Genomic DNA, 27,661 nt, shown 5'->3' on the forward strand with positions numbered 1-27,661 from the left:
ACAGAACTTTCAGGCCTCTGCTAAAATGCTGAAGATGAATTTCACCTTTCAACATTACAATAACCCAAATCATACTTTCAAATCAACAAAATAATGGCTTCACCAGAAGATGATCAAAGTTTTGGAATGGACCAGCCAGAGCCCAATCCTGAATACAACTGAAAATCTGTGAGATGATTTGATGAAGGCTGTGGACAGGAATGCCCTCAAGGAATTGAGAGGGATGAAATGGATCAAGAGACATCTAGAGCACCACTGGTGGAAGACAAGGACGAACAATCGAATACAGGTAAGAGCTGCTATTAAGGCCTACCTCGTGGCAATTCAGGTGGTGAAGCATTAAGTACTTCTCTGCACTAACTGCATGTGCATATATCGGCCAGCGACCCTCTTTAAGGTGAGCCATCTCCTCCTGGGAAAGGAGGATACAAAGGGTCTACCTGAAGGGGTGCAGTGAGGAATTTGCTGATTTTCTGGAAGACAAAATTGCTCAGCTTTGTTCCCAGTTAGATGGCAATGTGGAGATATCTGGTTTTTGCCGTTATCTGGGATTAGTTTCACCCCACTGCTCCTGAAGAAGTAGACAGGATCCTAGGCAGTATGAGTGCGAGCACCTGTATTTCAGATCCATGTCCCTTCTGGCTTGTGAAAGATTCCGAGGAAGTGACATGTGGGTGGATTCCGGTGGTGATTAATGCTTCCCTATGAGAAGGGATGATGCCCCAGCATTTTAAGGAGCCCTTCGATACCATTAACCATGTTATCCTTTTGAAGCGGTTTCAGGGGTTGGGTGTGTGGGGGATCTGTGTTGTCTTGGTTCAATTCCTTCCTCTATGGTTGCTCTGAGTTGGTTTTGATAGGAAGCAAGAGGTCCAGCCGTTGTCCCTTGCTTTGTGGAGTCCGGCAAGGCTCAGTACTCTCTCTGCTTCTGTTTAATTAACAGCTACATGAAGCCCCTAGGTGAGATCATCCACCACCATGGACCGAGATATCATCAATATGCTGAGGACAACCAGCTATATGTCTCAGACCATGGCGAGTTAAGCAATGCTGTTACCTCCATCTTGCAGTACTTGGAAGCTATTAAGGGCTGGATGGGGAGTAAAAGGCTGAAAGTGAACCTGGCTAAGACTGAATGGCTCTGGGTTTGGGGTTCTTTGGTCCATAGAGAATTGCCATCACTGGTCTTAGATGGGGTGACATTGCCCCAGACAGACTCAGTGCATAATCTGGGGGTTCTCCTGGACTCACGACTCCTGCTTAAGAAAGTGGCAGTTGTGGCCAAGAGGGCCTTTGTGCAAATGCGAGTTGTGCACCAGTTACACTCTTTCCTGGACCAATCTTTCACAGTCACTCATCCCTAATCACCTCCCATATCGACTATTGCAATGTGCTCTACACTGGGCTGCCCTTAAAAAGTATCCAGAAGCTCAGATTGGTTCAACATGCAGCAGCCCATGTGATTTGTGAATACCTAGATGTGCAGAAGGTGTTATCTCTCCTGCAGGAGAGGCTGCATTGGCTGCCGATTTGCTTCTGGGTACAATTCAAGATGCTGGCTGTCACCTTTAAAGCCCTACGTGGCTTGGGATCAGGTTATTTAAAGGACCGCCTTTTCCCATTCCTCCATATCTATCCAACTCACCAGAGCTGGGAGGCAGGGAATGTTGCAGGTCCCTTCTCCTAAGAAAGTACAACTGGCAGGACCCAGAAGAAGGACCTTCTCCATGATGACTCCCTCCCTTTGGAACATCATCCCCGCAGAGATTAGATTGCCCCCCACTTTGACACCCTTTCATAAAGCCGTGAAGACCTTGTTTTACCAACAGGCCTGGGGAACCCAAAGTGGGATGGAACCCATCAAGTGGCTTATCTGATTGTTGTTTCCAGGGGAGTGGGTGATTATTTTTATTGTTTGTATATTGGGTTTTAATTTTTGTAAGCTGCCCACAGTCACTGAGAATGAGTGGGCAGCCATATAAATTTAAATAAATAAACACACACAAACACCAACAAATGCATGGAGTGCATCTGCAAGGAAGAGTGGCTAGTTTCCCAAGGCAAGATGTGCCATGCTGATAGGTTCCTACCCCAAAAGACTGAATGCTGTCATAAAATCAAAGTGTGCTTTAACAAAATATTAGTTTAAGGGTGCACACACTTACGCAACCATATTTTTGTAAGTATTTTTTATTTTTCCCTCTCTGAAAGATTTCAATTTTTCAACTGAATTGTACAGTTTATATATTGTATTAAAGATGGAAAAAAATTCTGAAGTGATTTATATTGGTCTGGTTTTTTTTTTACATCTCAAAACCCTCGCATTTTAAGAAGGGTGTGTACACTTTATATATACTCTTTATGGTCTTTCCATTAGCAAATATATATTTCAATTGAAAATTATAGAATAAAAAAATTACCTGGTGGCATTAATTTCATAAGGATACGTGCACCATCTCTAAGGGATGGCATATTTAGACTACTGCCTAGGTCTGCAACTTGCCAAAGAAATGAGATGTATCTAGGATGCAGTGACATAATCTACAATAAAAATAAAAACTTGTCATAAGACGCAAATTTTAAATGTTTGCCTAGCATTATAAATTTAGATGTTCTTTTACTTACAACTCCAGGCAAGCAACTTTCAACTTCTGGATTTGGACCATCACTATAATGATTGCCATGGTTACCAGGAGAACCCGTAGAAGAATCAGAGGAACTATCAGGGCTTGAAGGCATATTGGAACTTATCTGTGTAAGCTTTGCTGTAATTAACTGCAGACAGAGTAAAATGCAGATGTAAATTGATAAAGTGCATGAAGTAGTGAAGCATAACTATTCTTAAAAGCTTCCGAAGGTATTAAAACTACAAGTGTGCAAGTTTACTAATGCATAATTCTATCATTACAGATTATATTTATATTGTTATGGACATACATTTTATCAATATATAATTTTTCTTAGTACTTACTGTTTTATCTTTTAGATTCAATTGTCCAATTAATTTCCTATCATCTACAGGATCTACTAGTTCGCCTCCAATAAATAATTCGACTTTGGTATGTGCACTGTTGGCTTTAATACGGTTGAGAATGCAACGTCTGACTGAGCCAATGGTATCGTTTGTATGAGACCAAACATCCAAATCTTCCACCTGACGACCTTGGTTTGGAAAACGAACTACCAGAGACATGTGCTTACCACGAAAAGCTCTGAAAATACAGGGAAATGAAATTCTAGTTAAAATTATCCTAGATATTTAAGAACATTAATAAATATGCTTACTTATTTTTAAAACATTGACAATTTGCTAATAAGAAAATGTGTTTACTTCTAAATTCTTCTGACAGGGATGGCTATTCATTTTGTAAGTCAGATAAAAATAATATTTTCCTTGCACATGTGAAGTATAATAAACATGACATTTATAATTCTGTTGAACTGCACATACAAACTATTATATTTAGATAAGACTTCAGACAATTGAGAAAATAAGTTGAGTAGCACAATCCTAAGCAGATGCACTCAGACGTATGTATTTTATTGTAATACCTATATAATAACTACTAATTTAAACCATATCTAATTAATAATTCAATCATTGCACCCTAGGAAACTTTTCCACAAACCTTGACATCGGTAGAATTGTTCGTTCTTCATGGTAATCACTATCACATTCATTTATATACTCTCTTAAAACAGTCAACACTCGCACCATTCTTATTGCTTCTTGTCTTGCACAATTAATACTGTCTTTATCTCCATCCAAAACACATAAAGTATCATAGGATGCCTTCAAACGATCAAAACAGGACTGAATAAAGTCCTCATGGATAACTACCTGTACAAATACCAAAAGAGCCATCATTTTATCAATTATTAAAAATATATATAACATGAAAAACAAACAAAAACCTTCAAAAAATTACAGGTTTTCCCAGTTTTATAATTCCAAAAACTATTTTTTAAAAGTTCATTAACAAGCCAAACATATTTACTCTAGCGGTATAAGCACTGTCCCAAATAAAAAGAATATTAATCATAACTGTCATGTAGTCTGACAGAACATCAATGCTTTAGCCCAGTTAACAAAGATTAATGTCAAAATAGCAGCCTTCACTAGTCCAACCCTTCCTGGCACAGAACATTACATTATTCTAAAATAATTAAAATTATGAACCACCCAAATTAGGTAAATATATCTCCTTATGTCAGAGCACATTTGGGGAGGTTGATAATATATTATTAACCAGGTCTATATTAAGCAATATTCCATGTGAAATTTGAAATGATTATTTCTGAGCTAGGCTCTTTGGATGACTATTTACAAAAAATGGTTTTATTCTTCTGAAATTGCAACAAAACTTTCTATAGAAATAAATTACTGTAATATTTTACCTGATTAACCTGTAATCTTGGACCAAGGTTGGTATAAATCTCCTTCAACAGATCTATTGCTCGACTGGCAATATCATCATTCCCTTGAATTACAACCTAAACAGCAACATAAAGCATACATTAAGCTAAAATTGTACAACGAAGCCTTGTATACTAATTCTATTTAAAATGATCTAAAATAGCATATGCCCAACCTATTGTTTTGGAAATGGAATGTTCTTAAAAACTCTGGAATATCCATACTATTCTGCTCATTCTTGAAGTTTTATGCCATTTTTCAGAGTCCTCCAAACAATAGCAGTTTCTGTTATTGTAGGAGTATTCTGGTTCTTTTCCCTCTAATTTGGAAATAATAAAATCTTTCTGTGGGCTGTTAATGGAGTACTCTGAAGAAGGGGTTGACCATTATTCTCAAATGTTTTTAAAGAATTTATATCATTCTGACAAATTATTTCATCTGTGTGATGACATCACATATGCAATAATTTGTCACAATGATTTAATGATATTTACATCAACTCCACAATTATATGACATAAATTAAGTAAATTACTTAAGAAAATTGCCTACGAAGTCCATTATGTCACAGTCAAGGTTTTGCTATATAGTTGATAAATTTGTTGGGAATAGAATAGAATAACAGAGTTGATTCTTTCTTCCACTTATATGTAATTATTGATTTACCTACTTTAAAAAAATTAGTATTTTTCAATACCATTAAGACCATTAACAGAAAGTAAATGACTGTCTCAATTTGAATAGATGCATATTTTTACACGTACTCTCCAAAGATAATCCAGTCCTATTAACTCCAAGTCATCCATCATATAGGCTCGTCTCTTTGCTACTAGCTTTCCTTCCCGACAGTTCACAGCTTTGAAGAAACGTTCAAAACATTTCATTCCATTTTCTGTTAAGAGTGAAGGGTCCAATTGAAGAACATTGTTTTCAAAAAAGTCTTTATTAATGTCAGGGTCTAGGTCCGGTTCATCTCCCATTAGTTTAGAATACCATTTAAAACAGGCTTCACGATCACACAGATAGACTGCATTTTCTGCTAAACATTTCCATATTTGTTTTGCCTGAGGAGCACAGAGCCATAATTGACCATCCTTCAGTAAAAATCTTGCAGAAAACAAAGAAACAAATCATTAGAAATATGTATTAATCCCATGAATACTTTAAAAATAAAGTTTACCATGTATATACCTAAATTCCAAAATTTTGAAATTTCCAAGAGAAAAAAAAGATAATTTTGTAGTATTATATAATGTGTACATTACATACTTTTACATTACTATTCTTAATGTATATTCATAAAAGGAAGTTACTGTATTTACTATTCTTTGACCACTGTACAAGATTAAGGGGATAAATACAAGAAAATCTGGACAGGCACTGTATCTCTGTGAATTTCATTTAAGATATTTCCTTCCAAATCCTGACAGGCCAAGTTTCTCTTTAATATTTACTAATTGCTGGATTCAACTAGCTATTCAAATTTGTTTTGATGAATCAAGAAATATCAAGATCCATTTATTCAAAAAGGAACTACTTCCTTTTCCATCCTTCTGGAGCAGCTTGGCTATGAAGTAATTGTGCTGACTACAGGAATTCTAGTGAAAACAATACACCTGAAATGGGTGCATTTGAAAGAGGTTAAAAGGGTAGGTGTATCAATATTTAATGTAAATGAATGGAATTAGGCTGACAGAATCAAAATTAAGATGCAAGAAGTCTAATTTCTTGCTAAGGATATTTCTGTAATAATCTTTACAAATCGGAATCAGCTTATGCTACATATATTGCAATATGAATATACAGTTCTTCACCTAAGTAAACAAATATATTTTCTCTGCTTAAAAAACATTTATTTTTACTCTGCCCCCCCCCCAAAAAAAACACAAGCTATGCTTAAACCAACCTTAAAAAGTTCAACCGCTCTTGGACTTCTTGAACATGACTGTATCTACTTCCTGGCCTTACAGTTTGTGGATCATATTCTCCATGCTCTGCAATTTTTTAAGAAACAGATGTTATACATGTTTAATTATTAGTAAGTCCCAATGTATCCAAGGAAATCCATTTAGAATTGCCAACATTTTAGTATTGCTGAACCATTTATCTTTTAGATATGCAACAACTGAGATAGCCATATCAATGCCCTTTATGATTCTTTTATACCTTAGTCAAAAATTCTTTGCCAAAATTTATGAACATACAATTTAAAAATGTTTCATAAACTGCACAGAGATAGACTGTGAAAAATATTTTACTTTTGCAAAACAAATCCATGTCCTGAATACTTTTTGTTTATAAATGGATTTTAGATGTTCCTCTATAAGTGGCTGATCTCACATTTCTCAGATTAAAATGCTAGCCTTCAGTAGCTAACAATGTTTAGGAGAGAAAACGCTTATATTTTAATAAGCTAAACAACTTTAAAATTTAACTCACCTTTAGCATACTGTCGCATGCTTTCCATATATGCTGAAAGATTTTCTGCAACTAAAGTTACTAGAGCATGATTGTGCTGAAGTTGATTGATTAAGTCATGACGATAAAATACATGGGGGGCTCGCTGAGTTTGACTGCAATTAAAAACATAAAAATTATAGGTGAATATTTAATATATTTCCATTCAATACTATTAATAGAAAGTAAATGACAGTCCAAATGGTATTACATTTTTAAACTAAAATCCCATTCAAAACTGAATAATCATAAAACAAGTCAATTTAAAATTCAATATGTAACAGAATAAACATCAGGAACTACAGCTTTATATTAAAGGCACTCTCTTCATAAAATCTGTCATGGAACTATTTCATAGCTTAATGAATTGTTCAACAGCAAATTGCTCTCTATACCAGAGGTCCCCAACCTTTTGGGCACCAGGGACTGGTTCCGTGAAGAGAGATTTCCCATGGACCAGAGGGGGTGTGGTTTCACGTACTGCCTGCATCCTGCAGATGGGGCTTTGCTTGTTTGCGCAGACCAATTTCTGGCATGCTGCGGACCGGTGCTGGTCCACGGATCAGGGATTGGGGACCCCTGCTCTATACCATAATACAATCTCTTTTGAAAAACGTCTGAACCATAGTTTGCCATCTAGCAAAAATTATTAACAAATTTAAAATCCAATATGAAGATGAATGCTGTTTTCTGACGGAAGAAAGATGTACATCCAATATAGCTGATAGCTCCTAAGAACCCTAGAACCACATCACAAAAAATCAGTGGCAGAATATAAACGGTGATTTCAATCCATTTTTAGCTGTTTGGGATAATTTTATGGGTCAAACATCTTGACCATCCCTCTCTTCTGGTGAGAACAGATGGTTCTTGCTTAATGATCACTCATTCAGTGACCGTTCAAACTTATGGTGGCACTGAACAAGTGCTACTTATGTAAGTCCTCATACTTACGATGTCACAATGTCCTACGATCACATGATCATCATTTGTAACCTTCTTTGCTGGCTTCCAACAAAGTCAATGGGGAAGCCAGCAGAAGGTCATGAATACTGACCATATGACATTGCATTTGATGACTGCATAGGCTTCGCTTAAGAATGGAAACCAGAAATGCAAAATTTCCATTACTAAGTGGTGTGGTCATTAGAATTCCTGGGGAGAAAGTTTAGAGTTGGTTTCACTTTTGACCATGCTGATATTATGTATCTAAAAAATGTTCTTTGAGGAAACTTCAAGCCTCAGAGTTCTGATTTGTTTGGGTCCGTTAGTTGGAACCTTAACACATACATTGTACTAGATTTTATTACAATTTACTAGAAAATTATCTTAACTTCTCACCTTAAGTTTTGTGGCGCTTCTCCAAACAAACTACAAATTTCCCTAATTTGTTTCAAGGCTGGAATGACCCATTTGTCATTTGTGCGAAGTTCTTCTATAAAACGATCTATCCACTGTATTTTTTGTGTATCTCGATCCTTCAGGAAAAGAAAAGGAAGCATAAACATGAAGGAATGAGGATAAAGATAGGCCAAAAATGAACTAGAAACATAAGATCATCCTGGGCAAAAGCAGAGAGAACCTACTTCGAAATAATAGATGCGAACTATAAGTATAAAATCAAGTTGCTTCCTTATCCTGCTTGTACATGGAAAGCTAAAGTTTTGTCAGAATTTGGGCCAGCTATTATTCCTGCCCCAAAGATCCAATACTGAAATTTTTATAACAATGTACCATTTATTTATAGTATATATGCATAACCAGGTATTATTTTTGTAAGGGGTGCGAGAATATATCAGAAGCGTTCTAGGGGCGCGGGGTATAGAAAAGGTTGGGAACCGCTGATATAGAGGGATGTATTTTCCATAATCAACACTAGTTTGAGAAGACTGGCAAGCTCAAAGCTAGGTTGCTGCTGAAACTATAGCACTCCAAAAGATTAAATCAAAACTAAATTAGACCCCTGATTCAAGAGCAATCTTTCCACAACATATTTATTTATTTATTTATTATTTAAATTTATATACCGCCCTATCTCCCTTACGGGACTCAGGGCGGTGAACAGGCAATAATAAAAATCACAATAAATATTGAATAAAAAGCCTGCTTTATAAGACACAAAGGAGCAATAGAAGAGCAGCCATTAGCCACAAAGAACCATCACGTACTATTTTATACCTCATATTGCCCACACTAACTGATGTTACATCCCTTGCAAGAACTGCCCTTATAATCACAGGTCCTGCAAGGAAGGGGATGAGGAAAGGGCAGAGGTTTCTGAATATTTTCTAAAAATCAACATATGTCACTGCCTGTGTTTCTATAGCTCTCAAATGTTCTTCCAATACTCTCATGTATTATTTTCCCCTCTACCTGCCAATTTTGCAGACCAATCTAGCATGCTATATATAAGCCTTCTGATGCCCTCTGCACAGACACTTGTATACAACTCGGAGACATTCTAGCTTCTTCTGCAGCCTGCCTGCCTGCTTCACCTGCTAGTGCAGTGGTTCTCAACCTGTGGGTCAGGACCCCATTTGGGGTCGGATCGACCATTTCACGGGGGTCACCAAGCAAGGCTGTCCGCCATTTTTTTGTCCGCCATTTTTTTCCCTTTTCCGGCGGGTGCCTTACCTCCCTTGGGCTGGGCCAGCTGGTGGTCGGCCTGCTCCGTCTCTGCCGCTTGCCAGCTACGCCTCGGCCGGCGCAGGGGCCGGAACCACGCATGCGCGGCGCTCCCAGGCAGGGAAAGTCCTCGACTTATGACCGGTTGGGTAGTCCTCGACTTACAACCGGTTTAGTCCTCGACTTACGACCGGTTGGGGTCGCGGCATTAAAAAGGTTGAGAACCATTGTGCTAGTGGGACGGGTGCACACACACACACATCTAAGTTATCTGCAGAGTTCAGCAGTTTACCTCGAGCAACCTACACAACCAAGCTGCCTAAAGTGCAAGATAGAACTGTGACTCAAAAACCTATGAAGGAAGTCCATGGCTTGCTGGCGGGGTGTGGGGTGGGGCAGGTAAGAGTCCTGGATGCTAACCTCTAAGAGGAAATCTAACAAATGCCAGGCTGCTCTGTTGCATGGTGAAGTTGAATTATTAGTGGCTGGTTGCTGTACTCTTGGCAGGGCCCTTTGCTCTTAAGTTCCACATCCTCTCTTAAATTAGGCATGAACAATCTGCAAGCACTTTACAGCTACTGATAAAACTGCAGTGGTAAAATCAGAGCTACCTTGTGCTGTAAATGGTGAAGCAACTCTTCCTTCCTGGCTGACCTAAACAACTCGCTATCTGCTACTCTCCATAAACGGGCAGTGAGGAGAGAGCACATACACTTGTCAGTGTTCCCTGGTTAATCAGCTTGTGCACACAAAGCCATAGTCCTATGAGGACACCCAGACAGATTGGGACCACGTTATAGCATTTCAGCTTTGTGTGTGGAAGCACCCACTAAGTGCAAACCTCCCTTGAATTTACCCACCTACAATTTGAAAAATCCTGCTTTAGAGGATGGTGAAAACAAACATTTTCAATGAAATATTAGCAAGTTGATTGTTAACGGCTAACTAACAATTCATCCTTACCTGTGAACAACTGTAATCTAAAATTTTAATGTGGGCACTGAGAGCTTGATCCATGATATCAACTGGAACATCATCACTATGTGCTAAATTCCATAGAAGATTTAGTACTTTGTGTGCCATCACACCATCTTTATCATCTTCTGCAAGACGTCGGATTAGCTCAAGTAGCTTTTCACGTTGTTTTTTACTTGCATTTGTCCAACTTGCCTAAAAACCAAAGGGAAATCAATAGAAAGTTAAAAATACAGTCCTATAATACTAAGAAAACTTTAAGAAACTGTAATATTAAAATACAAATTAACGTTTAGAATTTGCATATAACTATTTTAAATAACACATACTGTGTTTTCCCAAAAATAAGACCCAACCAGAAAATAAGCCCTAGCCTGATTTTTTGGCTTGCGCCTAATATAAGCCCTACCCCAAAAATAAGCCCTAGTTAAGAGACTGCCCACTCCATCCCAATGCTCGCTACCGCAACGGGGCAGAAAAGCGCATGGTGCACTGGTGCCACTGCCAAGAGGTAACGTGAGGCAGATGGGGGGATGGAGCTGCCACATGTTGCCCACACCCGCTTACCTCAGGGCCCCTGCAGCCAGGCCACTCCCCACTTGTCCAACTGTTCAATGACCCGGCTGCCCACCCGCCTCTTCCCTTTCACTCCCCTCCTGAGCCAGACTGCCATGCTATGGAGGATGGGCGGGGGAGGCTCAGTTGCATTACCTGGTCCCCCTCCCCCGTTTCAGAACAGGGGAGAGTTGATACTGAAAAGCCTCCGCCACTGCTGCGCATTAGCCGCGTCTGCTGCTGAAGAGGCTTTCTTTGGTCCTTGCCGGCACCATCCAACCTCGCAGATCACCTGCTGGTGCTGACAGTCTCCAGTGGTGGATGCAGCTGATGCGCAGTGGTGGCCTTTTGCCATCATTCCCCCTGGCTCCGAAACGGCAGAGAGGGACCGGGTTAGGTGACCGAGGCTTTCCCGCCCATCCTCCGTAGCATGGCAGTCCGGCTCGGGAGGGGAGTGAAAGGGAAGAGGTGGGAGGACAGCCGGATCATTGAACAGGCAGTGGGAGGTCACCAAGTGGGGAATGGCCTGGCTGCGGGGACCCTGTGGTAAGCGGGTGCAGGCTGCGTGGGGCAGTTCTGTCCCACCTGCCTCACCTCACCTCGTGGAAGCGGCACTGATGCAATGTGTGCTCTCCTACTCCGTTGAGACCGTGAGCAACCAGACCGTAGGATGGATAGGACATATATCCATCCTACCATCTGGTTATATATATATATATCTGGAATGAGGGGGAGGGGGGGAGGTGGAGAGCAGGAACGCCTGAACAGCCGTCCTTCGCAGACTGGGGTGGGGGAGTTACGGGCGGGATAACAGCGGCCTTGGGGGTGGGGGAGGATGATGGCCCAACAGTGTGCCCGAATTGCAGCTTGAGAAACAACATCCGAGATCGCCCCAAAATGGGAGGGGAGGGAGACAAGGCACAGAAGAGCGATTGAGGATCGGAGAACAACCATAGGGGCCAGGGACAGGTTGCCAGATGCGGAGCAACTCGGCACATTATGGATGAGCACAATCAACAGGCCGATGACACGCTCGAGAAGCCGGGCGCAGAGGCAGGCTGTTACATAAGCTAGCTCCCAGATCTCCTTTCACTCCAACTCTGACGATGTCGGCAGTCTGGCCGACGAAAGCTTAGTGACTTTTTAACTACAGGCTTGTTTACATTAAACAGTCTGTATCCTGGTGTTCGTTTTTCTTTCTTTCAATTTGGTTAATATTAATAGTAAGACTTAAATTACTTTAAAATCATTTTCAAAGACTTCATTTGAATGAAAGCTTCTTCTCCAGCTCTTCTAAATCAAAGCAAATTCATGGTCTTACGAGTAGAATACCAATTTTTAATATTTTAATGTATTTTCCAATACCAATCAAATTTAATGCAAAGTATTAGTCAAACATATCTTACATACAACTCTTCAAGAAAATGCAAGAAACTCATTGATTTTTACCCATAAAAATTTCAACAAATCTGAACTATACTTAAGTAACAGGGGAATAAAGTTCTTCTTAAAAGAAAATTGGATTCCATTGTAATTCTTCATAAGTCTACTGCAAATTATTTGATTCTACTATATCTTTTGAAAAGAAATGTCAACCTGTCTCTTATACCTGTAGTAAAATATCAATGAAATATAATTGCTACATTTTAATATACAATTTCAAATACTATAAACAACGAAGGGGATTTGACTTGGTAAAAGAAATTTCAGAAAGCTGAATCTGAAGGTTATTTACTATATTAAGCTTAACAGAATAATAGAGTTGGAAGGGACCTTGGAGGTTTTCTAGTCCAACTTCCTGGTGAGGCAGGAACCCTATACCATTTCAGACAAACGTTGTCCAATCTCTTCTTAAAAATCTCCAGTATTGGAGCAGCCACAACTTTTGGAGGCAAGTCGTTCCACTGATTAATTGTTCCGTCAGGAAATTTCTAGGACTGCATTGGTTTTTTTAGCAACTGCAGCACATTGTTGGCTCATATTTAAGAACTAGAAGATCCCTTTCGCAGTTACTACTATCGAGCCAGATACAACCTATTAAACATCAATATAAATTTAAATTCTTAAAGGAGCTCAATGAATAGCAATTTAATAGACTAATTACCTTAAAGCAATCAAACAAATGGTCAAGCTGTTCAGGAGAGAAATCCCAGGCCAATTTTGCAAGAAGATCGTGTACATTTTTCACAATGGCTTCATGTTTTCCTGCCTTGAAAAGCAATATTATTAATGTTGTTTCTCTGTTATTTGTAGAAATAAGTACAACATGTTGCAACATTATTATCACAAAAGTACCATTTTAAGGTAAACTGATTAAAATTCAAGGATTGGTATGGTAATTTATGATGTACCTGCTGCTTTACAAAGCTATCATCAAAAAGCTACAAAATAAATGAAGAGGGGGAAAAAGAAACATGAGAAATGCTTAATAATGGATGGTTCCTTCCATTATATGTATCTCAGCTTGAACAAAATAGCAACAAGCAATCTTTGAAGAATTGCTACACCTAAATTCTGGAAGAAAGCTAGAACATGCAATGTGATGACAGAAAAGTATAGATATTGCTTCACTACATAACATCGGAGAGATGCTTGAATTTTTACTGGAAAGTACTTGGGAAGCAGTTCAGGACAAAATGTGAGATAAAGGAAGTGAAAATTGCTCAAGCTTCATGAGACCTTCGGTTGGGAATGATGAAAAGGTGAAGGTTATTAAAACATATATAGGTAATTCTCAACTTATGATCAAAATTTCTGTTAAGTTACATTTGTTAAGTCAGTTTTGCCTTTCTTGCCACAGTTGTTAAGTGAATCACTGCAGTTGATAAGTTAGTAACACGATTGTTAAGTGAATATAGCTTCCCCATTGATTTTGCTTGTCAAAAGGTTGCAAAAGATGATGACATGACCTTGGGATACAGCAACGGTGAAAAGTATGAACCAGTTGCCAAGCATCTGAATTTTGATCACATGGTCATGGGGATGCTACAAGAAGTGTGAAAAATGATCATAAGTCACTTTTTTCAGTGCCGCTGTAACTTTGAACAGTCACTAAATGAATTGTTGTAAGTCGAGGACTATCTGTATATTCCATGAATATATGCAAAGAAAGGAAAATGAGATCAGAAAAGATAGGAAAAAGTTTAAACATAATCTGTAAGCATACTTAGAAGTTCATGAAGGAGCTAAAAGATATAATTAGAGTCACTGGAGTGAGAAAGATTAATATTTGGACAATGAATTGCTCGATGGACATAATGAAAGTGAAAGAAGAGTTTTAATGAAAAGACTGCAATGCTTAAGATCAGAGTAGGGGTGTGCATGATACAAAATATACATATTGCTTCAAATTTTTATGAACAGCTTCAAAGCAGTCCCATTTCAGTAAAACAAAGCATTTAAGCTAAAAGCAAATTCTGCAGGAATCTCAGGGTGATTTTTTATGGGATGAATAAAGAAAGGCTGCTTCCTGCCTTCCCTTCAGTAGCACCCAGAACTTCATATCCCACTTGCCTTCTCAATTTTGCCAGAACTTCCCTTCCCTCCTTCCCCTCAGGCATTGTGGATATACTGCCCTATGTACCAGTTCCCTACTGTAATTGTCTCAACAATAAGAAACATAATCTAAGCACAGCATCTTCCACAGGCTCTTCTGTCCCTTTACAAGGGGGCAAAAAAATTAACTCTTTTCAAGTTACAAATAAACTACAATTTTATGGGCTATCTGTACTGAACAATTTAAACTAGAGCTATTACTAAAAATACTTGTAGTTTATTTGTAACTTGAAAAGAGTTAAATTTTTTGCCCCCTTGTAAAGGGATAGGACAATGATTCAGAGACGAAAGCATTAAATGTTTAATATTGTAGTACAACAGATAGACAAAACATGGCCATACAAAATAGAGATGGTCTCATGCAAGATGATAGTATTTAATTCTTACCTGGGCAGCCCAAATGTTGTCAAGGTCTTGCAAAGTTAGGGCCTTTTCTTTGATGACAAAACGAAGAATTTTCTCTAACTTTTCTACATATTGAGGTTGATGTAGACTATCTCTCAACACAATTGATAAAATATTGTTTTGCTGGATCCATTCCTAAGCAGAACATGAATGTATTGGATACAATTAGAATATATACGCATTTCCCTTTGTTTTCTTTAGATAAGTGAAGTAATGCATTATATCTTGGGGATGGGAACCATAATTTGAAAAAAGGAGTACTAATAATATTCATCAGCTTTTTCTTCCTAGAACAAGCATACTCAACTGGCTAGCCCAGATTTCACAATGACTAAGGATAGTATAATTTTGCTATGTAAGCATGTAGCAAGATATAATGTGAATTAGGTTAACTCTATCCTTGATATTCTGGAAGCCCCTTGAGATCTGGTTATGTCACCAAGTCTGGGGGTCCAGGGAACTGAGACATGTTTAGATGGCTCCATTACTGAGGTATATTCATTCTCTCTCTCTCTACTTGGGTTTCTACATATTTTGCTTTTAATTAATTTTTAATTTTTTAATGTTTACTTTTATCTTTTATATGTTTGCTTTTATATAAGTAATGTTCATAACTATTGTATACTACCCAGAGTCACTTCTCGTGAAATGGATGGCTATATAAATTTGATAAATAAAATAAATAAATTGATGCATTTTCTTTAAACACTTTCCCACTAAATTAAAGCAAATAAGCTTACTGCCATTCTTTCTGCTGTAAGCCATTCCTCCTCTTCAGGATTGCCATGTCGATGGGTATAATATGACACACTAGATATCACTTTGTTAACTTCATTTAGTGCATTCATTTTTCCATTGAAAGATGAAATTTGTAATAACCTATGAAGAAATGTTAAAATAACATTTTAAGGGGAGCAGAACAAGATAATTCAACTCCTAAAAAAGCATTAACACAACTGAAGAGATCTTACCTAAGTATCATTTTTAATCTAAATATTTCTAAGTTTTTTACTGTTTCCTCTTGTCCTGGAACTCTTGAGGCTAAGCTCTTCAGAGATTTTATTATCATTGACAAAGCATCATTTTTGGCTTCATTCTTAGCTTCTTTCTTCAGTTCATCATCAGTTAAGTTCTCTAAAAACTGTGGAACCATTTCTATAATTGGAAGGAAGTATTTCTTCACTGTATGCAGTGTTAAAAACTCATAGCACTGTCCAAATGGTCTGAAAGAAAAATATCAATGTAAAGGAAAAACTAGTTTGAAGTAGCAAGTTAAGCAGCCATATTTATAATTTATTTCACAAAAATTACTGACTGAAAAATAAGCTATTTAAATCCTTTGCTGTGTCTGAAATAAGAACTGAATTTACAACTTCAGAATAAATCTGATTGATTACAATCTTAATATAGGTAACAATTACTGTTTGTCAACCCAGGTTTTAAAAAGTAGAACAGCAAGAAGCTTTGGATCCAGTGGCAAGTGTTGGAGAGAGCCTAAGGACTGAAGTTAGGAAACAGCTGGGAAGCTATCTCTGATCTCTTCTGTAGAGATAATCCACAATGTTTTTGCTAGGTAACGATGAAATGTGAAAAGAAAATAGAAAAGAGAGGCTAAACTGAGATAATATGTGTATAATGTATAATCTCTGGAGGGGCATATTCTATGAGGTGAAGTGGGGTAGAATTCTATGCTGGAGCCATTTACTGCATCTATGGAGCAGTGGATTTTTAAGTACTAATTCTTATAATATTTATACTAACTTTGTCCCTATCTTGTTACTACAGCTTTGGTGCTGATGTAAGTCACCTACTTGGAGTTAGTGGCAATAGAACCTTTATAATAACCCAGACAATAATTCCAAGTAACTTGGAGTTTTGAACTGTGAACTTCATTTTAGGATACACTGAATGAAATCTGAAATCAGTTGGTTACAGCAGAGATCCCCAACCTTTTGGGCACCAGAGACCGGTTCCGTGGAGAGAGGTTTTTCCACAGACCGGAGGGTGTATGGTTTTGTGTGTTGCCTGCATCCCGCAGATGGGGCTTTGCTTGTTTGTGCGGACCGTTGCTGGCATGCCACGGCCCGGTACTGGTCCATGGACCAGGGGTGGGGACCCTTGGGTTACAACACATTACACAAATCCAATAAGAAATTGATTAATTTTGTCAAACAAACTAAACACAGTACATTTAGATCAGAATTACAAAATAAGGTTCTTTTCATTTTGCAGTGCAATACATATAGTTTTTGTTTTAAGTAGTAACAATTGCAACACAAAGGTTTTTATATACTATCAAAAACTTAAAAAGATTTTGAAATTTTGAAATGTAACAATGAGGGTAACAAATAGGATAGAGTTTTTGGGGGGTACGGTTTACAACAGTTTAGTAATCTGAATTGTAGCCATCAATGACTTTAATCGGAACCAGATGATAGAATCTACCTCTTATTACCTGTTTCACAGTCAAAAGTTATTTTTGACAGCAAATGGGAATAGTTGAAAAAAACCCCAGTTATTCTGATCTGTTAAGAGAAAAAATGTTTTCTATAGGGTCAAATCCAGTATGGAATATAAACCATCCTCCGAGTTTAGTTATTAATACTACGTATTCTCATGTTCTTATATTTCAGAACTGCACAATCTTCTTTGTATTTTGAGAAGTGTGGAAATGTGTTCATATAATAATAACTTTATTATTCGGTATACAGAAAGATATTTGAATTAAAATGAGTTATTCTTGTTCAGGTGACAAATTCTAAACACTTCCTTAGAACTTACTTGATGAGAGCTGCAATAATCTGAACATTCAATGCTGATCCACTCATAAAACGATCATGTAGGATTTGAAACCCATTTAACGTGCCAAACTTGTTGATGAGATCTACTAGCCAACCCTGCAAAACAATGTTTTCTCCAAGTAATTTCTACCACCAAAACATATATTTATGTCGCAAAGATGTTGCTCAACATATTTGATTAAAATTAATTGCCAATATTCTTAAATTATTGGTCTTTTACCTTTACGTAGTACTATCCTTTAAACTTCATTGAAATTTGAAAAATTGAAAAATTGTATCACCTGAAATTCAGTCTTTAATTATGACATTTTAAAGGCAGAATAAGTATTTTATTTTGTCAGAAACAAAGGCAGGAGGATTATCTTTAAAAATCTTATTTATGTTAGGTTCCATAATCCAGTTTCTGTAGTTCTCCCTTATCTCAGGAAATTACTTTTCAGAGGTTTTATACAAGTCTGAATAAAGATTCACCTATAGTTCCAATTTCAATCAGCATACCTTTGGTGACCGTGGGTCTGGAGGACGAGCATAAAGTTCATCTTCAGCTAGCTGAGCTCCAGCAGGAACAGTTTCTGAGGGACGTGTACCATTATAAAGATGGAACTTGCAATGAGGATTTAAGGCCATTGCAAGAAGCTCAAGAAGAGGAAACCAATCTTGGGCCAGCTTTGCCACACAGAGTTCAACAAGGCGATGGGTGTTGTTAATGATACATCTCTATTTAAAAGAAAATGATTTTAGATATGCTGCCTTTTATTCAAATTCTGCCACTAATCTTATTACAATAATAAACACAATGTTACACTGCAGTGTGTTTTAGGTTTAGACTAACAGCTACCAAACTGCAGACTATGGATCCCTGTCGAACTGCATAATTTTTACAAGGGGTCTGTAAATAAATATGGCAAATAAAACAAAACAGTCACACTGCTCTTCTATTGACAGCCACTGACCAAAAGATACCTAGGCTACACTAGGCAGAAAATTGAAAAGAAAGATACCAGCGGATTAAGGGCAATCCTTTTTTTCTTCCTGGTCAGCAATGACACTTCTCTACCATCCGTCATAGACAGTACATGCGTGATTTTTCTCATTAGTGACACTGTCCCTTCATGTCATGGTCAGCTCTGACTCAAGAGGAGCCTGCTGAGTGGATTTCAGCCTGTGAAAGCTTTAATATTCAATGACATGAGGCTAGTCCACTCAACAATCACCAGGACCAGCTGTGTCCCCTCCCACAGGATGAGGAACCGGAAAGACCTTCCAGACCCAGAAAGCACTATGTGCAATGGAAGGAACTTGACTTCTCTTGTTGAGAAAAATTGCAATGGTACTCAGAACTCTGTGACCTGAGCTCATGCCTATGGAAAATCTGCTCCTTGGGACCCCAACCAGCTGATTATCTACCTATGATATTGTACTGTGCCCAATGATGCTTCTGTCTTCTGCTTTGAACTCTGATTACTGAAAACTCTTTACTGGCAAATTTCCAAAGATCTGAGGTACTGCTCAAAACTGACTGCGCAAAATTCCCTGTCTGCCACTGCCTATATTTGAACAATTTAAAGCAAGGGGGGGGGGGTCAAACTCAATTTCATTGAGGGCCGCATCAGCATGGCGGTTGTCCTCGGGGGGCCGGGTAGGTGTGGCCAGGGTGGGCACGGCCTACTGGGTGGGCGTGGCTGGAGTGGGTGTGGCCTACTGGGTGGGCATGGCCAGCTCTACATCATTCGCGTCAAGGGTGCCTGTGGGTGCCTGGGCAAGAGTGGGACAGATCTGAGGGTCTCTGGCAGAAGGGGGTGGGACCAGGGCAAGCGCCAAGGCATGGTCCACTGGAAGAGCCTGCTGAAACCCCTCCCCCGGAGCCCATCAAGCCGGATATGTGAAGTAGGCGAGGGCCATTTGCTGGCCACTTCCAGGCGATAGTACATTTCTTCATTCCTCACAAAGGGTGACACCTCCCCAGTGCGCGCCCAGGGGGCGGGGCCAACGCGGCAGGGGCCAGTCCCTTGCTGTTTCTAGACGGCCTTGTGGAGCTAAGACTGAATGCGTTTCAGCATAGATGGCCACCACAAAATTGTACATTGGCTCCCGGGCGGCCAGGGCCGGGGCCAAGGTAGCGGGGGCCATTCCCTCACTGTTTCTAGGATGGCTTCATGGGCCACATGAAACCACGTAGCAGGCCGCATCCGGCCCCTGGACCTTGTGTTTGACATTTCTGATTTAAAGCAATCTTCCCAAAACTTTCCAGCTTTGAGGTCCGGCAGCGGGGAAGGGATGGTTCTGTGTGTGAACAGCGGGCAAGCGCAACTCCATTTGTGCAAGCAGTGGGCACATGTGCATGCCGCTTGCACAAATGGAATGTGCGAGCATGCACTTGCCCACTGCTTGTGCAAGTGGGGGTTGCACATGCTCGTCTACCTGTGACCTGGTTCTGAATGGTTCAAGGCCCAGTAGTGGGCCATGGCCTGGGGACCCCTGCTTTAAAGCAAAGCCTGCAACAAAATTCCTTTATTTGTATCTGTGCATCTATTATGGTTCAGGAACTTTCATTGCGCCTACCTGCTATCCTTATAAGCTTCTTATACAGTAGTGGCCAAAATTGTGGAAACCTTTTGGGAAAAGTGTATTTTTGAGGTTTGATGGCTAATAACACCACTTTTTTGTGGAGTAGTATCATAAAATTATGTATCAATGGAAAAATAATTTAATCAAGAATGTAAGCACAATGGTCGTTCAATTATCTGTATTCTATGAAACGTTATAGCCAAATAACCAGAAAAAGGAAGCACAACTTGCTTCGGTTGATATCAGGTAGCTTTCCTTCATCTGATTGTAGCCAATGAGCATGAGTGTTTAGAGAGCCAATCAGGTGTCATCTTGTTTTGGCAATGAGCCAATCAGCTCACAGTAGGATTCAGTTATTGATGTCATGTATTGAAGCTGAGAGGAGGACATTTGTCAGTGTGTTATGTGATCGCTATCAAGTTGGTTGGATTTTTTTTCTTTCATTTAGTGAGCTTGTAAAACTTAATAAAATTAAAGTAATGGTGCAAAGAGTTGACTGGTTGCCCAGAAAGCGATGTAAAATAGTATTATTAAGTGAACAAGGCTACAGTTATAAAGAAATGAGAAGAAAAATTGGTGAAAACTTAACCAAAGGTGGCATTTCTACTGTACATTTTTCCCAAAAGGTTTCCACAATTTTGGCCACTACTGTAAATGCCCTCATTTTGGCACAGTTGCTCTGTACGATGGTACTGTACAATAACTCTCTGTGCATGTTACATCCCATATTTTCCTTTTGTACATTTTGATACCTCACAGCTTCAACCCATGGGGACATATATAAAGCTACTATCATGAGGAAGAGTGCAAAAAGTTTAATATTAAAAGTTTTTTCCCTATTCAAGAAATTTGGGAATCTGGTTTAGAAAGCTAGGAGGCTTGGGAAATTAAATCACCTTTTTTAGCACAATGAATTAGCTTATTATCATATATTTATGAGTAGCTAATCCCAACTTACATGAATTTCAAATTTCCAGCCGCTCACTGCCTCATCTGTAAGTATTTTTGTGAAAGAAATTGTTAACCCATCTCGGAAAAATCGTTGACATGCTTCACTTTTAACATCAAGACCTATATAAAAAAAATTAATAAAATTATTTCAATGGAAATTCAGTCCTCAAAACACCAATGACAACAGATCATTCAAAACCTTTTTCAAAAGAAAGCCGTTTAAAGCCCTTTGTAGCATTAGGTATTTATTGTACTTATCAAAATTGCATAAAAATGCTAGTTTCTTTAGTAAATCTAAAATATTTAATACCACAGGATTTTTAATATGAAAAATCTAAAAACCTGGAAGAAAAAAATAATCAGAACACAAATAGCTGAGGATGGAAGGCAGACCTAGAAAAACTAAATGTTTTTGAGTTGTTAACAAAGAAACAGGAATTAAAAGGCACTAAGGTAGCGTCTGTTTAAAAGAATTCCCAATTCACACAGATAAACCATTTTAAAATGTAGCCAGGAATATTAATTATATCCATTTTTCTTAATGATTTATTTTTCAGCTTACCCTTTTTACTAAGCTCAATAGCAGCTTCTAGAAGAACTTCTAATTCTCCCTTGGGCAATACAGGAACAACCCATCGAGGTCTAGGAAAACGTAAGAATATAATTCATTTTACATTACATCTAGGTTTTCCCCACTCATGTATCCCGAATACCTGGGTCATACATTCGGAAGCACTTAGGAAAAATCTGAAACAATTCAATAGTGTTCTTTGTAAATAATTCGAGTTTTTATGTGCACTTTTGTTTAGCTGAGTTCTGTTGCAACGAGCAGGTTGTTAAATGAATACATACTGAGAGAAGATAGATGCTGTGAAGATCACTGGGTTTCTGCCATTTCATTTAAATCAAGTTCTCATATAGCTACACCAGCATTACTCTTATTCCAGCATGCATTGTTGTCAAGAATATAAAATTTGGTCATAAATGCACACATTGATGGAAAGTATTTTTTTTACTTTTTGTCATATTTCAAATAATCAATAACAAAGGTAGTTGGTAAATAAGAAGTGGGAGTATTTGCTTAAAAGCCACTGAAATACATCCAAAATGCCAATAGAAGTTAACTGTACAACTGTTGGAAATTTTGAAAATTACAAAAGTATTAAAAAATAACCTGTTGATCATGTCATCCAGTTTTGCCAAATCAGTGTGTGGAAATGCAGGTTCTTCATCTTCAAGTTGTGGTGGGGCATCACCTTGACCCTGTTCATCAGGGGGAGTAGCTGGGGAATTCTCATTTGAAGAATCAGGTGAAGAAGTCTGAAATGGAAACTATGGATTTCCATGAACTATTCAAATGCCATCATTTTTGTCTATAGATTCATATGAGCATTTAAACATGACTAAAACTGAGATTCTAGAAAGGTTAGGAAGGTCGATTACTGTTTTCTTCTTATTTAGGTTTTATATTCAAGATTGCGTTAAAACTTAACCATGTGCTAATATTTCCAACTGTGGTCTAAGACAGACCTGCTTGTTCTTCCTACAATCACACAAATACACTCTGATTCCACTGTAACAAGTACAGTCTTTATTTTTGCTTTATTCCAATCTTGCATGTTTATAACCTCTGACTACCATAGTGTTCACCTGTGTCCCACACTGTGGCCAATCTCTACATGGAAGAGGTAGAAACCAAAGCCCTAAATTCCTTCACAGGTATTCCACCCATCCAGTGAGTGGGTGGAATTCCTGTGAAAGAGTTTAGGGCTTTGGGATATGACATCATCTATCTTCAGTCTACAGCAGAGTCCTTTCAACAGTTCCAAGAAGGCTCCACAGCCATTTGCACTACTCAGGTGACCCTGACGACACAGATAAACCTCCAGGTGGCCTCAATGACTCTTTAAAAGAATGCAAACGACCAGCTCTCTTCAAGGAGTATAAATCTTTCCATTCCCCATCATCCAGTCAGAGCTGAAGAAGCTTCTTGGATGAGAAGCGAAACGTCTTCAAAGAAAAACTAAAAAGTCCAGTTGCCTTGTGAAAAAACATCTTTGGGATAATTAGCACCTGGTTGACTGAGAATCTCCATAGACTACTACCGTAATGGTATCTACAGATATCAATTTTATCTTTTTGACAGGATACTAAATTTAATTGTTATTTAAAACATTATTTCTTTCGAAAATCAATGAAATTTTAATATGATTACCCTTTTCTAATATTGATTGCTGAAAAGTGTGATCATTTTAGGGGCTCTGTATTAGCTAACATATGGAATAGCACTTGTGCTATATACACAAAAGAAATCTTTGATAAAGCTTAGGTTCAGAGTCTCATGTACCTAAATACTTTGCATGCCAAGCAAGCTGTGAAGTAAGCAAAAAATACACTATCTACAACTGTGTTTCTCTCTTAAGCCCTGCTGATTGCCTTACTGTTTCTTATATGATTTATACTGCTTATCTTATATCAATTATTTCTGTTAGCATAGAAGCATACATTTTGTCAGGAACACTAACAATCTTCCCAGTGCACTAAATGCATTACTTTTACTATAGGCTCATCAAAACATTAATACAGTTACTCTTCATATAGAGCAGACATGTCAAACTCGTGATGTCACGTGACGCTGCGCAACGTATTGGGACAGTTTTGCTATTGCCGGCAATGGGGTGGGTACGGCTTCTGTCTGGCCCTCTGGCCGGCAGTTTGACACCCCTGATATAAAGTAAGACTGATTAGATTATACTAAACAGCTAAATTGCACATCTATTCTCACTTTGGCATTGAACAAAGCACAGTCATAGAAAACAGAAACATTTGATTAGCAAATCCAATCAGAATTTCTGGAGCCTTGTTTATTAGGCACCTTAATATGTAAAAAAATTTAAAAAAGAAATCACATTATAGTTTTCACTTACCAGTTTTTTGGGACTAGGAACTCCATTGATAAGTGACATGGTCATAATGATGTCACATCACCGCGTCAACTTATGACGGCACTTCTAGCAGTCCCAGTTGCTGTTGTTAGGCCAATCCTTGCTGTCACAGTGCTCTACAGATACATGATTACTATCTGTGTGATCTCCTGACAGCTTTCCCATTGACTTTGCTTGTCAGAAGCCAGCAGTGAAGGTTGGAAATGGAAATCGGGTGACCAGGGGACACTGCAACATTGTAACTGCAAGCCAGTTGCTAAAGGCCCAAATCACTGTATGATTCAGGAAAGCTATTGTCAACGCTGCAAATACTGTATATTCTTGCTTTGACAATATGCAGAACTGTCTGGTATTTTTATAGTTAAATCAGGCAACAGTGAAAGGGGAGGAGAATAAGGAAAAAGGAACCGGAAGTGAATCACGACCCCAAAATAGGGGAGGGAAAAATGCCTGGAATGTATGTGCAACGGAAAAGAAAATCAGATCTTAGCATTCCACCATGCCGTACTGACATCTCTGTAACCTTAATAAAGGCTTTTAGGTTAAAAAAATGCCTGAAAGTTCTTTTAAGTGTTTCGTTAATCAGACACATGACAGCTATGATGGCTGCAAGTATTAGGATCTGTTGTTGAGCCCCACTCATTTAGCACTAGAGTAATTTAGAACAGTCGCCAAGTGGACATATATTTGCAGCCAACAGTGGCTCCCTATTATTAATTCTAAATTAGAATTCTCTACTGTTATATTCAAATGAATGCATGTACTTTGCAAAGCCATATTTAACATACCTGATTCTGCTGCAGAGGAGGCTGGGACTGTCCATCAGGAGCCTGTCCCTGACTGTCATTCCCTCCTACTGGAGAGCCACGAGTCGTGGCTGTCATACTCGAAACAGGGCAGATTTTTGCAATTTTGTCTGCTTATGTAGTTGTTGAGAGAGAAAAATTTATAGTCCGCTTAATAAAGTTGAAGTACCAGCGTAGATCTGTTTTAAAAAGCTCCAACTCAAGAACAAGCCATCTTGCAGAGACCATTGCATAACCTGAAAGATAATTCAATATATGATGTTATTTTAAATATTATCCTGGAGATATAAAAATGTCATTCATGGAAAAACATTCTCTATTTCTTAAAAATCCAACAAGAGTCCCAAATCTTTTCTCTAGTGTCTGTTTTTTATGTTCGGAAAACATTATTTAGCATTGTAAAAACAACACTGTGCCATCACAGAACACCCTGAGAAATGTTAATCCATGGCCTATGTTAATCCATGGCCAATACTGGGTTAATTTTAATTAGTGGTTCCTGATTGATTCTCCTGATAAGACTCTATTTCAAATAATATGTAAGTGAAATATATGTCCTGCTGATCTAAAATGTTAACGACGGCCAAATCAGGTAATACACGGATGCAAGACCATCAGAAAATATTAGGACTGTATGCTAGACTAGGGAGTCAAAAAACAAAACCAAAAAAAAACTTCAGAAGCAAGCAATAGCAAATCCCTCACATACTGTTGCCAAGACAATTCCACAGATGTGTCCAAGAAATCACAGGAGACTACCTTAACCTGAAGAAGACTTTCCCCATTTAGAATACAGGTAATCCTCAACTTATGATGAATCTCCCCAGGGCTACTTACGATCCAGATTCAAAGTTCTGACAACTGCCCCCTGGTCATGTGACCGCAATTCAGGCATTTGGCAACTGTACATAAGTCAATTGCCAAGATTTGAGCAAGCCATATTCAACTATTAAACCAAATAGTTTAAGTTTACTAGAAGCATTTAAAATAGACACTAGACTGCACCAAAGCTGATTCAAATTCTCTCCAGTGACACAATCCTCTTCCTATATATGCTGCAAGATATCATCATAAGATAGAGCATCGCACATTAGTATTATTTAATAAAATATTTTATTTGAATTGGTACACCCCAATCCACAGTATGGTGAAAACTAAACATTCTGATATTTACAACACTTTTTGAGCCCTATTCACTCATCCTACCATGTCAGAGCATTTTAACAAAGGCTACAGAACAAATTTAGGGATACAGACAAGTAGTCTTCTACTTACGACTGGTTACTTCGCGGCCATTCAAAGTTATAGACATTTCTAAGGGCACTTACAACCTGGATTCAAGGTTCTGACAGCTGTTCACCCCATGATCACATGACTGCATTTAGAGGGCTCAGCAACCAGGCTGCATTTGGAGCCATTTGTAGCTTCCTGCAGACATGTGACTACATTTTAGGATGGTTTTGCCCCAAACTGGCATGTACTTCCCATTTTGGGCAAAACCGTGTCCATACCGAACCACTAGTTTGCTTTGCATCTACCGCATTTATTTTATGGCTGCAAAAAAAAAAGTGGTAAAATCAGGTTGGTCACATAGGTGACCCAATTTATGACCATCACACGTTACGACAGTGATGGACTGGCTGGCTTGGAGCTCAAAAGACTACCTATAGATGATTTCAGTATTTATTAATATGAACAATCTAAAATAGTCTAAAGACAAACTGTAACCAACATTTAAATCAGAAAGACAAAACTGAAAATAAATTGCTTCCTTATACAAGTGGTTCTTGTTAACAGTTCAACAACTGTCTGAACCTGTAACAGTTCTGAATGAGAGGTAGTTATGACTTGTGTTCAAAGTTCTGGCCAGAACAGTGCCCCCGTGGTCACATGACTGCAATCCAAGCGCTCAGCAGATGGTTTGGATTTCTGACTGTCACAGCATCCCACAGTCACTTGAATGCTATCTGCAACCTTCCCTGCTGGCACAATCACAATTTCCCACAAGCAAAGGCAATATGGAAGCTAGCTGGAAGCCGCAATCATGTGAAATCCTCAATTAACAGTGTAATGGAGACTGCAGGAACTACCACCACTAAGCAGTGTAATCATGTGATATTATACTTTATGATCATATCACTTAGCAAGGGCAGTTTCAGTCCAAGTTACCATCATTAATTGACGACTATGTGTATTTTCTAAGATAAACTTCCTCCCCAAAATTACATCAGACTATTCTATTGTTACAAATATTAGTAATTTTGGAGATTCAAGATTAAATTAAAAAGATATTTGTTTTCCTTTGTACATGCAATGAAGGTAGTCCTTGACTTACAACCACAATTGAGTTCAAAATTTATGTTGCTAAGCAAGACAGTTATGAGTTTTGCTGCATTTTACGAACTTTCTTGCCACAATTGTTAAGTGAATCACAACAGTTGTTAAATTAGTAATACAGATGTTTAGTCAATTTGGCTTCCCCATTGACTTTGCTTGTCAGAAGCCCGGAAAAGGTGATCACATGACCCTGGGACAGTACAACTGTCACAAATACATGCCAACTGCCAAGTATCCGAATTCTGATCATGCGACTATGGGGATG

The 27,661-nt window shown here is 38.4% G+C and overlaps 1 protein-coding gene across 1 annotated transcript in view; it reads right to left on the minus strand.

The window, feature by feature from the left end:
• The window catches only part of USP9X (ubiquitin specific peptidase 9 X-linked), a 62,601-nt gene extending 37,311 nt beyond the window's left edge, over nucleotides 1-25,290 (minus strand). Inside the window, exons 1-20 of the mRNA XM_015814906.1 lie at nucleotides 25,042-25,290; nucleotides 22,483-22,628; nucleotides 21,871-21,950; nucleotides 21,316-21,428; nucleotides 18,288-18,506; nucleotides 17,770-17,885; nucleotides 15,960-16,211; nucleotides 15,729-15,867; nucleotides 14,971-15,123; nucleotides 13,133-13,237; nucleotides 10,462-10,668; nucleotides 8,215-8,351; nucleotides 6,856-6,989; nucleotides 6,323-6,410; nucleotides 5,181-5,523; nucleotides 4,399-4,494; nucleotides 3,630-3,841; nucleotides 2,972-3,212; nucleotides 2,626-2,775; nucleotides 2,421-2,541 (exon numbers count right to left, since the gene is read on the minus strand). Of these exons, the coding sequence (XP_015670392.1) occupies nucleotides 2,421-2,541; nucleotides 2,626-2,775; nucleotides 2,972-3,212; nucleotides 3,630-3,841; nucleotides 4,399-4,494; nucleotides 5,181-5,523; nucleotides 6,323-6,410; nucleotides 6,856-6,989; nucleotides 8,215-8,351; nucleotides 10,462-10,668; nucleotides 13,133-13,237; nucleotides 14,971-15,123; nucleotides 15,729-15,867; nucleotides 15,960-16,211; nucleotides 17,770-17,885; nucleotides 18,288-18,506; nucleotides 21,316-21,428; nucleotides 21,871-21,950; nucleotides 22,483-22,628; nucleotides 25,042-25,137 (3,148 nt within the window). The 5' untranslated portion in view covers nucleotides 25,138-25,290. The remainder of the gene's footprint in view (nucleotides 1-2,420; nucleotides 2,542-2,625; nucleotides 2,776-2,971; nucleotides 3,213-3,629; nucleotides 3,842-4,398; nucleotides 4,495-5,180; nucleotides 5,524-6,322; nucleotides 6,411-6,855; nucleotides 6,990-8,214; nucleotides 8,352-10,461; nucleotides 10,669-13,132; nucleotides 13,238-14,970; nucleotides 15,124-15,728; nucleotides 15,868-15,959; nucleotides 16,212-17,769; nucleotides 17,886-18,287; nucleotides 18,507-21,315; nucleotides 21,429-21,870; nucleotides 21,951-22,482; nucleotides 22,629-25,041) is intronic.
• Nucleotides 25,291-27,661: the final 2,371 nt, after the last annotated feature.

This window comes from Protobothrops mucrosquamatus, unplaced genomic scaffold (genome assembly GCF_001527695.2).
Source record: "Protobothrops mucrosquamatus isolate PMUCROS unplaced genomic scaffold, P.Mucros_1.0 scaffold294, whole genome shotgun sequence".
Lineage (NCBI taxonomy): Eukaryota > Metazoa > Chordata > Lepidosauria > Squamata > Viperidae > Protobothrops > Protobothrops mucrosquamatus.